Source organism: Myotis lucifugus, unplaced genomic scaffold, assembly GCF_000147115.1.
Source record: "Myotis lucifugus unplaced genomic scaffold, Myoluc2.0 scaffold_96, whole genome shotgun sequence".
Taxonomy (NCBI): domain Eukaryota; kingdom Metazoa; phylum Chordata; class Mammalia; order Chiroptera; family Vespertilionidae; genus Myotis; species Myotis lucifugus.
The window spans coordinates 3,443,070-3,455,526 of record NW_005871144.1 but is presented as its reverse complement, the minus strand read 5'-3'; the positions used below and the strand labels follow the sequence as shown (position 1 = coordinate 3,455,526).

The 12,457-nt window shown below is 40.8% G+C and overlaps 1 protein-coding gene across 7 annotated transcripts in view; it reads left to right on the top strand.

The window, feature by feature from the left end:
* The first annotated feature begins 10,207 nt into the window (after positions 1–10,207).
* Positions 10,208–12,457, top strand: part of EPHA7 (EPH receptor A7) — a 171,975-nt gene continuing 169,725 nt past the window's right edge. For 6 of the 7 annotated variants that reach the window (XM_006091813.3, XM_006091811.3, XM_006091814.3 and 3 more), the window contains exon 1: positions 10,208–10,542. In XM_006091813.3, the coding sequence (XP_006091875.1) occupies positions 10,446–10,542 (97 nt within the window). In that variant the 5' untranslated portion in view covers positions 10,208–10,445. The remainder of the gene's footprint in view (positions 10,543–12,457) is intronic. The other variant, XM_006091812.3, reaches the window with a different exon arrangement.

Genomic DNA, 12,457 nt, shown 5'->3' with positions numbered 1-12,457 from the left:
TGTGTCGTCCCATATACCAAGAGGTGGTGGGCTCGATTCCCAGTGAAGGCACATGCTCAGGTTGTGGGTTTGAACTCTGGTCAGGGAGCATGCAGGAGATGACTGGTAGATGTTTCTCTCCCCCCCCCCCCACCTCTCTCTCTCTCTCTCTCTCCTCAGCTCAATCTCTCTCTCTTTCTCTCTTTCCTCTCTCTAGAACCTATCAAAATTTTAAAGAATATAAAATGGTACAGCTACACTGAAAAAGAGTATAGCAGTTTCAGTTCCTTACATGACTAAACTTGTGCCTACCCTGTGACCTAGCAGTTGCACTCTTGGGCATTATCCCAGAGAAATAGAAACTTATGATGGTGCAAAAACTTGTACATCCATGTTCATAGCTTTATTTATAGAGATCAAAATCCAGAAACAATCCAAATGTCCTTCAGTGGATGCATAAGTAAGTAAACTGTGGTATATTCATATAATGGAATCCTGCTCATCAATGAAGAAAAGGATGAATGATTAACACACTCAACACCTTGGATGAACCTCCTGGCTTTTATGCGAAGTGAAAATGGCCAATCTGAAAGGGCTACATGCTGCATATGATTCCATTTGTATAACCTTCTTAAAATCACAAAATGATAGAAATGGAGAAGATATTAATGGTTGCCCAGAGTTAGGAATGCTGGGGAGAGAAGATGATGGTAATTACACAAAAGGAGCATGTGGGATCTTTGTGGTGATGTAACAATTCTATATCTGTATTATGGTGGTGACTACATCAATCTACACATGGGATAAAACTGCATGGAACTAACACACACACACACACACACACACACACACACACAAACGAGTGTGTGTAAAACTGGTCATAATTGAATATGCTCTGTGGATTTACTGGTGTCAATGTCATGGTTTTAATATTATACAATAGTTTTACAAGATGTTAATACTGAAGGGATCTGTGTGAATGGTATACTATTCTTCTTTGTGTTTGTATTTTATTTTTTTGCAACTTTTGTGAATCTATAATTCTTTAAAAATGAAAAGTTTCAAAATCACCTGAGAACTTTTTAAAACCCCAAGCCCAGGCCTCCTTTCCCACAAATTAAGTCAGAATCTCTAGGAGTAGACTACTTGCAGGAGCATGTTGAAAACTTCCCAAGTGATTTCAGTAAACAGCCAGCATTCAAAAACCAAGGTTCCAAAGCAGTGGCTCTCCGGGTGTGATCCCAAATCAGAAGCAAAAGAATCACCTGGAAATTTGTTAGTCATGCAAATTCTCAGGCCTCACCCAAGGCCTCCTGGTTCTGAAACTCTGAGACTGGGAATGAGCAAGCTGTGTTTTGACTTTCATGTCTACAGCAGCAGTGTTAATGTATTTACTCAGCTGCACATTAGATCTCAGAATATATTCATCATGTAACTAACTGGAAGTTTGTACACTTTGAACAGCATCTTCTTTACCTATTTCTTCTTAATATTTTAGTGTGGCTACTACAAAATTTAAAATTGCATATGGCTTACATTATATGTCTATGGAACAATGCTGCTCTACAGCAATTATCCCCAGCTCTGAGTATGCAGTAGAATGACCCAAGGAATTAAATAAAAAAATACCGGTGCCTATACTCTGCCCCAGATTAACGGAATCAAATTGCCAATAATGGGGTCCTATGGTTGATCACTTTAAAAACCTTCATGGATGATTTTAATGTGTTGTGAGGTGTGAGAATCACTGATGTAAGGCCAGGCTCTAAATTTTTTCAGCTTGAATTCCTTGCATTTGGGAAATCCCCAGCCCAAAAATACATTTACACATGATTTGAATATATTTTCAATGTATTTGTAGGCATCATATAAAGAACTGCTACTTGAGGGCTTTTATATTGTTTCCCTTTAGGAAGCTTGACTTATAGAGAATAATATTTTTTCATGTCCTTACATCTAGATCTTTATTATCACACTTTGTTTTTAAGTAGGTAAACTGGTGCTAGGGTGAGTGGTCCATCTTAATCTTGCTGATCTCAGATCTAGTAGTTTATTGGTGGAATCTTTAGGGTTCTCTGCATACAGGATCATGTAATTTGCAAATAATGACAGTTTAACCTCTTCCTTTACAATTTGGATACTTTTTTCTTTTTCTTCTTCTTCTCTGATTGCTGTGGCTAGAACTTCCAGTACTATGTTGAATAAGAGTTGTGAAAGCAGACATCCCTGTCATGTTCCCAATCTTAAGGCACACACTTGTAGTTTTTGCCATTGAGTATGATGTTGGATTCCTTATGACCTAGAAACTCCACTTCTGGGAATATACCCAAAGAAACCCAAAACACTAATATGAGAGAATATATGCACCCCTTTGTTCACTAAAGTGTTATTCACAATAGCAGTCCAAGTGCCCATCAGTAGATGAGTGGCTTAAAAAGGCATAGCTCAGTGGTTGAGCATTGACCTATGAACCAGGAGGTCACTGTTTGATTCTGGTCAGGGCACATGCCTGGGTTGCGGGCTGGACCCCCAGTGTGGGGCATGCAGGAGGCAGCCAATCAATGATTCTCTCTCATCACTGATGTTTTCATCTCTCTCTACTTCTCCCTTCATCTCTGAAATCAATAAAAATATATTTAAAAAATAAATAAATGAAAAGGCTGAGGTACATTTAAATAATGGAATACTACTGGAGCCAAAAAAAAAAAAGAAAAGAAGGAAATCTTACCTTTCCCAACAGCGTGGATGGACCTGGAGGGTATTATGCTAAGAGAAAAACATGTGCCATGTGATTTCACTTATGTGTAGACTCTAATAAACTAACAAAGTGGAGATAGTCTATGGGTACAGAGAACAGAGTGAAACCTGTCAGAGCGGAGGTTGATGGTTGGATAAGAATTGTGAGGGGATTAAGCAAAGGAAAAAAAAGAAAGACTCATGGACACAGACAACAGTATGATGATGCCAGAGGCAAGAGGGGAGGAGGGACATAGAAGAGGGTAAAGGTGGGGCAAATGGTGATGGAAGGAGACTTGATTTTAGGTGGTAAACACTCAATACAATATATAGATGATGTATTGCAGAATTGTATACCTGAAAACTATATAAATTATTAGCCCTGCTTGCTTCTCCGCAGCTTCACTCCCTTCTGCAGCGCTTGGCTTCCTTCTACATTGTCTTTAGTCTTCGCTCCCTGCCTGTGTATGCAAATTAACTGCCATCTTTGTTGGTTTAATTTGCATACTCATCTGATTGGCTGGTGGGCTTAGCAGAGTGACACCAATTTGCATGTTTCTCTTTTATTAGTGTAGATGATAGAAATCTAACACTGACCCTAAGCTTGTAACTACTTTTTTCCCCTTTTCATTCAGTATCCTTCACTCTCCTGCTGTATAGCCTTAGGAACAAATATAATTGATTGAATTATAACTGTTATTCTCTGAAATGGACACAACTACTAATGTTCTAAAATGTGGTGATTTATTGCACAGTTTCCCAAAAGTATCTGAGGACATGCATATAATTATAGTATATCTATATTCAAACTTAGGAAGTAATCATTCTCTCAAAAATTGAACTCAAAAGTATATGTAAATATATGATAAATTGTTAAATACAGAGATGTGATCATATAGAAATATTAAATCCAAGTTGAGATGTGAAAGAACTCTCATAAGGTGTCCTGTCCTTCTCTATTGGAATGAGGGGTAATTTATTTTCCCTGTACTTGTGAGGTAGACAAAGTAGGTTTTTACCTTTTGTGGTTATCATCTACCCTTAATCAAGTCAACCTTCTTCCATGTTTTTCACATCTTTAGTTTTCCAGACTTTGCTACTAGGGCCTCACTGTTAAAAGACTGCAGAGAGAGTGACTATCAGACGTTAACATACTTAATTAAACTGAGATTGGCCTCAGTCATTTCATCACTCTAAAATAAACCAGAGAACGTGCCAGGTTAACTCTGTAGCTCTAGCTATAGCAATGGATCTATAAAACCAAACAATAGTAATAATAACTTCAGAGAATCTGGGATGGAGTATAAATTTTCATGAATTTTTTAATCTGATCTGAGTGCAGAGAAGGGTAAAGAAAACAGTCTTGGATAAGTCAGATGATAAAAGCCTTATTGTGCACTGAATCATCTTGCAGCTCATGGTCAGCAGGGTGATGATGAAGACATCATCGTTTTGATATGGCTGAACTCAACACTGAGTACAACTGGCTATTTACCTATTTCTCTAAACATATGATCTTCTCTGCTTTTCTGAAAGGAAACATGAGTCACAAAGGAATCCTGATGGGTGTTAGATCTCTTGAGTATTGGGCTATGCTTTGTCTGCATATGCCCTCGGTGCCTTTGTAAATATTTAATAAATATTTGAAAATCCTATTTTTAACCGAGGCTTCTGTCATTATTTTCTTTCAGGGATACTGCGCTATTTAGAATGTGAATCTGTAATCAACATGACCCACAGCATGGAGAAGAAATACGGTCACTTATCTCTTTTAAGTTGGCTTGTGCAACTTAAGGGGAAGCCTCGCACCTCCTTCTTGAGGCTTTCTCTCCTCCATGGTTGTCGAAGAACTGGAGGATTACACTCAGCCCAAAAGGATCGGATTTCTTCTAATGATTAGTATATTCAGTCCCCTAGTAGCTTTATTTTCATCACTGCCATACTGTATCATTTAGAAAACTGGACTGGCTTTACACATAATTGATCCATTGTTGCCTTTTTCTATAGATCCCCCTCCCCACCAGCTATAGTGTCACTTCACATTTTGGCCACAACAGTATATATAGCTCCTTTAGTTTATACTTAGCTAATCAGTAGAAACACCATACCTGGGTTGCTGGGTTCAGAAGGCCTTTGAGCCTCCGGCCTATGTCTCCACCCAGCAGATTTTAAGCAAAGAATTCTCTTTCCCTCACAATGAGTACTTCTTTGAGACTCTTGGGCTTATTTTCTTCTCAGTCAGAATCATCCTAATATTTAGAAACTTCTAATATCATTGACACGCAAATGGGATTGGGTTTGGGACTTGTGATATCTCTCCTACCAGTAGAGTCTTTGTCTCATACAAATGTTCACCATTCCTCCGCAGAGAACAACTCTGTGTCCAGTCAAGGGTTAGTTTCAGGTACCACCTTTGGCACAGTATAGAATTCCACCCTTAGTCAGCGGAGAGAGTACCCACAGCTTTGTAATTTTACAGCGAGGGGAAACTCTGTTTCTAAATAAATTTGACACACAATAGAGTGTTTATAGAGAAACTCCCATTGTTTAGACCTTGTCTTAGACTTCCTTGAGAGCAGCCAGGCAAATTTTGATATAATTTATTTTTTTCGTTAATCAAGGCAGAAAACTAGGTTCAAAGTGGTCTCTAAAATGTTCTTCATGCTAGAGAATTCTAGGAACTTCACAAGATCCTTAAGAATTCAGAATTGTCAAATATGGGAGAAGACTCGATCCCAAGCTGACACTGTTCAGGGTAAAAGACTTAGGGAGTTAAGTGGGTGGAAAGCAAGGAAGAGAGAATCTGTGAACTATCTGAGTTCCTCAGATATTTAATTTTTTTAAAATTGAAGAGCATTTTTCTGCAATATAATTCACCTTCTAAGGTGCCTTTGGGGTCCCTTCAGTTACTGTGGCCTCTGTAGACTGAAATAGGTTATTGAACATAACAAATTTTTATGAAGGTCTTCAGTAGGCTGACATAGGTACAGGAAGGATGAAAGTATCACTTATATTAATTATATATACAATTGTATAGAAATAAATATATAATTATATATGTATATAATTATATATGTATATATATGTCTATAATTATATATGTATATAATTTCATAATTACCTCATTCTTATTCACTATGGACTTGATTGGTCAGGACACCCAGAGATTGTGGTGCCCCCTGGTGGTCATTGAATTATCACAGATCTCCTTGACAACCTAAACATCCACTAGGTTTGAAGAGCTAAAACATCTTTTTGAGACCAATGAGAAACCATGAAAGCATATACAAGTAATTTGCATAATTTAAACTAGTTCTTCCTATGGGTACTGGTGACTTACTAAAAAAAAAATGTAAGTAATAGAAAGGTAGCACCTCCCACACAAAATCAAATGTAAAAAAGAATCTGGAGTATTGAAGGTGTGCTAAGGGATTTTTGAATAGAATGTGCAACATTTTCTGCTATATTAGTAGTTCTTTTAATATTAGTCAGAAAATAAACTTTATTTTACTTATTATTTTTGAATATTTTAAGTAATTAGAAAATTTCAGATTTGCAAATTAGCAATATTCAACTGGACTCCTGTAATTTTGATATAAATTGTATTTTTATTTGTTAAGCTGTTTTATGTTAATTGTAGTTAAAGAATTATAATTGTAGTCTTCGAAGCATTACAGTTTATCTGACCTCACAAAAGTTAATGAATTTCTACAATGACACAAAACGTAATCTTGACTTACAATTTAATTTCTGACCTCAGCCTTTCTTTATCGAGCTACATCTAAGCTTAGAAGAATAAATTAAATTATTACTTTTTAAAAATGAGCTTAGTTTATATAAACTTTTTACAATGGACTGCAAATAAATATTTTACATATGCTACATAAACCATACCAATGTAAATATGTAAGTGATTTTTCTGCACAGTAGAAAGATTGTTTACATTTTGACTGAAATCACAAATAGAGAACCCACTTTTCTGTTAACTGAGACATACATTTCTTTTCTGTTTATAATCAGTTTCTTCTGCAAAGTACCTTTTCTAATTTCCCCCTTTTCTGTGATGAACTTCTATTTTCATATTTACCAGCTGTGAATGCGTTTAGAAAGTCAATGCAAAAGTAGCAGGTTCAGAAACAGCCCTTTGATTTCATTGTTGCTGTTGTTAACTAGTTTGGCACCTTAGATTTGTAACATACTAAAGTCTCAGGCTGTTCCCTACTGTAAATGCTTCTTTTCTACACACACACACACACACACACACACACACACACACACACACAGGCTTTTATTTGAAAATTCATGGAACTTATTTTCTGAAGTCTTTATAATTTACTACTAAGTTAGTATTTCTCTCTTAAAATCACAGAATGTCTGCTAGGGAAAAATAGTGGGATAAATGTTAGTATTGAAGCAAATTAACAGGAAATAACTTCTGTGCTCTCATTTGATATGTCTTGAATTTATGCATTTATTTTCATATATGTACAGGTATGTGTGATTATTAGTATTAGATAAAAATAACATGGTACATAAAAATTGGGTAATTATCTTTGAATCTGAAAGTAAGCATTTTTAACCTTTCTACTATAAATTTATGATAGATGTTTCAAAGGAGGAGATCTAAATGGAAATATTAAGGTTTCAATCTCTTTTTTCCATTTATTTAAAATTAGCTAAATATATGTAGGTTATTCTCCATCAATTGCATTGTACAATGAATATATAAAATTAAGAAATAGTTTTTAAAATCTCTGCTTTGGCTCACATCTGTTGGCTATATACACCATTTGGTGTTGCTCTGGAAAAATGACTTCTTGTCTAACTTTTATTTTATATGCACACACACATTTTCAGTACACCTTACAATTTGCTTTAGAGACAATTTGCAAAAGTCATAAATATGAAGCTAAAATAAACCATTTTAAATGTTATATAAAGTAACTATTCAATGTTATTTTAAAATATAAAAGTTTTATAAACTGATTATTTTTTTTATTTCAATGGCTTCATGTACAAATAGATTTATTTGCTTTGCTACCAGTCAAATACACTAAAATATATGATGTATAATACTGCTTAATGAATATTCTCTTATTGACTAATTCATTCACTTTTGTTTAAATGCCATTTTGTTTAAATGCCATGACATCTTTATCAATGTGCCTAGATACCAAAGAAGAAAAAGAAGAAAGAGGCGGGGGAGGAGGAGGAGGAGGAGGAAGAAGAGAAGGAGGAGGAAGAGGTGGAGGACAAGAAGAGAGGGTTGGTAAACTTAAAATGAGTATCACTGTGCAGCTCTGCAGAGAAAACTGTCAGCGGCCTGGCACATGTGCATTTAATGTGAAGCCTCTTGTGTCTAAGAATAAAAGCAAGCCCCCATGTCTGACACAGAGAAGGGATACAATAAGGCAGCTCCCTATACCACCTACACTCATCAGAGAGAAGGATGTTACTTCTTTGGTTTCCTGGTTTAATGGAAAGGTATTTGTATTCACATCACTGAGTATTAGTCATTCAATAGATGAAAGGACTATTTTAAACTTTAAAGGCTACCTTGGTGTCATTCTAAGAAGTGGGGATGAGGCCCTGGGGAAAGTGTTGAAATCCTGGAGAATTATTTTAACTATTACAAGTGGTTTAATATATGTGAGTTTGTGGTTTTGAGATTAATAGTTTTATAGCCTATGTGTGGGGATTTATGTTTTTAATTCTAATATTTTACCTTACAATTTTTACTCTTAAAGCATCTGTTTATATAAATACCACTTGATCTTCTCTGTAACAAGTGTACTCTACATTTTTTTTGTCTCTTTTCAAAGTTAATCTATTAAGCAGTTTATATTTCCTTTAAAAGACACCTGGGATGCTTTTATATATCATTTCTAAAATATTTAATAGGCATAATGGCTAGGAAAAAGTAACATTTAAGGAAAAAACCCCTACAGAACCAAAGAGAAGTTAGAGCTGAAGGAAATTTCATTTCTTTCTTTTTGTAATTGCATTAGGCAAGTAAAAGCTATAGGAGACAACTTACCATAAAAAAAAAATTAAAAAATCTGGGGATCTGTCATCTCTGAGAACTCTGTTAAAAATACCAGAAATAACTGGATTTACTTTATATTTCCAGATAGAAAGACAGGAAAAGTTTAGAGTCTTAGGTGAGATCAAACTTTTTGCCTATCACAAATAAAGATAAATCACGAATGTCAGATATTCTTTTAAAAGAAAAAGATACAGGACGAGAAGAAAATGAAGCTCATCTTAAACGTGTGATCAGGTTACCTTAGTGACCTTTGAAATGGAGGATTTGACAATTAATGCTTTAAAGTTCTTCCTCATTATATTACTCACCTCTTGAATTGCAAAGAGTCCAAAACTGCCTAAGGTTAAACCGATTTCTCTCTACACAGCCGTCCGCGACATTTTGGTTGGATAAATTCAACTGGAGATGTTGGTTACACTTCTTATTCTGTTTCCCTTTGAGAGATAATTATTGAATAATTATAGGAAAGTAGTTGCTATTTGCAAAAGACGTTTTACTTTATGAATTTAATGCGTAGTAGCATTCTAGCATTCTTTAAAATTCAATGTAACTTTTGCAGCGAAATGGGAAACCGTCAAAATGGGGAAATCCAAAGTAAACCTCAGAAAATTATAAACATGTAAAAAAAATGATACGGAACCATCTGAAGGTTCTCTCTTAATGTCTTACTTCACCCAACCAACTATTGTGAAAAGACTGGGCGGGGTGAGAGGGACACATAAAACAAAAGACTTCCTTTCTACACTCCCTTTTCCTCTGTGTCTTTTGCCAGAGTTTGTTGCAAACTCTTGGAAACACTGTTTGCACATAATACATGTGGTTACTTTTATTCTTCCGGAGACTGTGCTGGGTGGTGCCTAGAGCTGACTGCCGTTGGCGTAACAAAAAGAGAAGTAGAAACCTTTCAAGAAAGGAAAAGAACAAAGTTATCCGACCCGCGGAGGTTGTAACAACAAAAAAAGTAAAAGGCACTTTACTTAAAGGCACAGCTCATTTGACTGTCCCGGCTGCGTGCCTTGTAGCGGACACATCGCTTGCATTGCCTCTGGTTCCTACCAGAGGCAGGGGAGTCATGCTCTACAGGGGGCTGTAGGTTGGAAGCGTTTTTCTCGGAACGATTCGGCTCCGTGAAAGCTGCGGTTGCTAAAAGCCAAGTGGCCAAGGCAGCACGCACCTCGGCTGCCATCCACGTCCTTCCTCCAGAGCATCCAGCACCGGCAGGGAGCCCAGAACCTGGAGGGAATCCTGGACCCGCAATCTGACTCCGCTCGCCGCCGATTGGTCCGCTCCCCGAACCCCGCCCCCGTGGCCGGGGCGGCCGTTTCGCGGGGACCCGCCCCTCAGCCCTGGGAATCGCTGCCTGGCAGGCCGGCTGCGCCTGCCACTCAGCCCGAGTGGCTGAGGCTCTGGGCTCGGAGCCCCGCCCCCGCCCCCCTAATTGATATTATGGGAGTGTGGAGCAAGCGGCGGGTCTGCAGTCGGAGACTTGCAGGCAGTGAATACGGTGCGAACGATCAGGAGGGGGAAATTTTTTTTTTAAAAGCTCAACGTGGAGCCGCCGCCTGGAGATCGAGAAGGGGAATCGATGCAAGAAGAGCAATAAAAATAAGAACCCACTCGGAGCAAACAGCATTTAAAAAGCTGCGACTCAACTGAAACCTAAAATAAAACCTGCTCCTGCACCATGGTTTTTCAAACTCGGAACCCTTCGTGGATTATTTTATGCTACATCTGGCTGCTCCGTTTTGCACACACCGGGGAGGCGCAAGCTGTAAAGGAAGGTAAGGTGGTGGAAAAGCAAAGTTTGTTCTGACTTATTTATTTAGCTGTCTACCTGGGCGAGCCGGCTAGTCCGGGGGGCTGCCGGCCGCGCCTCCGGCGCCTGGCGACCCTCCCCCGCTAGCTCCCCGCCCCCTCACCGTTCCGGCTGCCCCGGGTGGCCGGGGGCGCTGCTCCCAGCCTCCTGCTGCCCAGCGTCCCGGGCTGTCGGCCCGACCGGAGCGGGATTTTTCGCGGGCAGTCTGGAGGGCGTGAGCAGCAGCAGAGGGCGGCGGGATGGGGCTTGGGGGCCGGTCGGCGTGCTCGTTCTCGGAGACCCGGAGCGGGTCAGATCTCTTTCTCGAGCCCTCTCCCCTTCCTCCTCTCTGTGTTTGCCGCCGGTGGGTTCGGCTGCGGCCGGAGTTGGTGGGAGACTGGAGAGTGCAGCCTTCAGTGTCCCGGGCAGCCCGCCAGCGAGCGGCTCCAGTCCGGAGCCTTCCTAGAGGGACCGTGACTTGTGTGAGCTCCGAGGGCTCGGGTTACTAATGAAGTGCTCACTGCGTCGGAGGAGGAGACGCGGGCCTGCGGTTGGCGCTCGGCCGCCTGCGCCGAACAATAACGCCGCGGAGGTGCAGCCGACCCGGGGCGCGCTCCCCGCGGCCGCGGATGTCTCCATTCAGCGCGCGCCACGCGCAGACCCCGGCGGCCCGGGGCAGCCCGAGCCCAGATGTCTCGGCCGGGCCGGGAGGCAGGGGCCAGGCTGGGGCTGTGCGCCTGGTCATGTGCTGCCGACTAGGCGACCGAAAGTCCCCCAACATCTGCCCCAAGTCCGGCAGTTGAGTCCGAGTGGTCAAACCGAGCGAAAGACCTGGACCCCGAGGGCTAGCTGTGGATGGAGAGAGCAGGTTTCATTTGGACACCAGATACGCTTGTATGTGTTGTTATTATTATTATTCTTTTTTCTTTTCCTTTGAACCACTGACAGAAGGTAAAATACCTTTCGGTGCCTGTAGTTGGAGCTGGGGAAAATAAATCCTGTCAATGGAAATTTTGCCTTGCTCCGAGCATTGTCACTATTTAGCCCCCCCCTCCCCCAGCCCCCCGGTCTTCTAGGCTGTAAGTCTAAGGTTGATTTCACGATATTTAAAAGCAGAATACTAATAATTACTTGTTTCTGAAGTGTGGAGAATGGAGGAATCTGATATCAGATTTAGGTCGTGGTGGAGATGGTGGGGCTACCTACATATCGGTTCTCGCTTTATCTATTCTTGAAAACTTAGCGATTTAGTGCTGGCGGTCCCCCCAGTTCTCTTCGTGCCCCCCTCTTCGCTCATTCAAACCAACGTCTTGCCCTCCTTCTTGGTCCAGCCTGACCTTCTGACCCCAGTTTCCACATCTGCAACCCGTGTTGACTCTGAACCCATTCAGAGGAATTTTGAAAAAACCTTGGACTCCGAAGTGTCGGTTACGCGTTTGCAGCTGAACTGACATCTACTAGAAAGACACACCCAGACACACCGAAACCCACATTTCTACTCCCATGATGTTAGCGACTAGGAGCCTCCAATCCTGGAACCGTGTCCCGATTCCCCCGGAATAGGAATAGCAAGAGCAGCGGAAAAGTTTGCTCGGCGGCGGCGGAGCGCGGCGCGAGCCGGGGCAGACCCCGGCCTGAGCGTGCGCTATAAATAACTGCATCACTAGGGGGAGAGGTTCCCGCAGCCAGCTCGCTCGCTCGCTCGCCTTTCTCTTCTGGGTGCAGGGTACGTGGGGAAGGATTCTGATTTCTAGGAGACTGAATTGTTTAAACGCAGAAGTGAAATATTTAAAAGGTGGGCGGGAGTGCAAGATGAGCCCGGCTTCTCGGTGGCGAAGCTCCCAGCGCGCAGCGGCGATCCGAAGTTGTGACCGCCCTGCCGCCCAAAAGCCCGGCCGGGG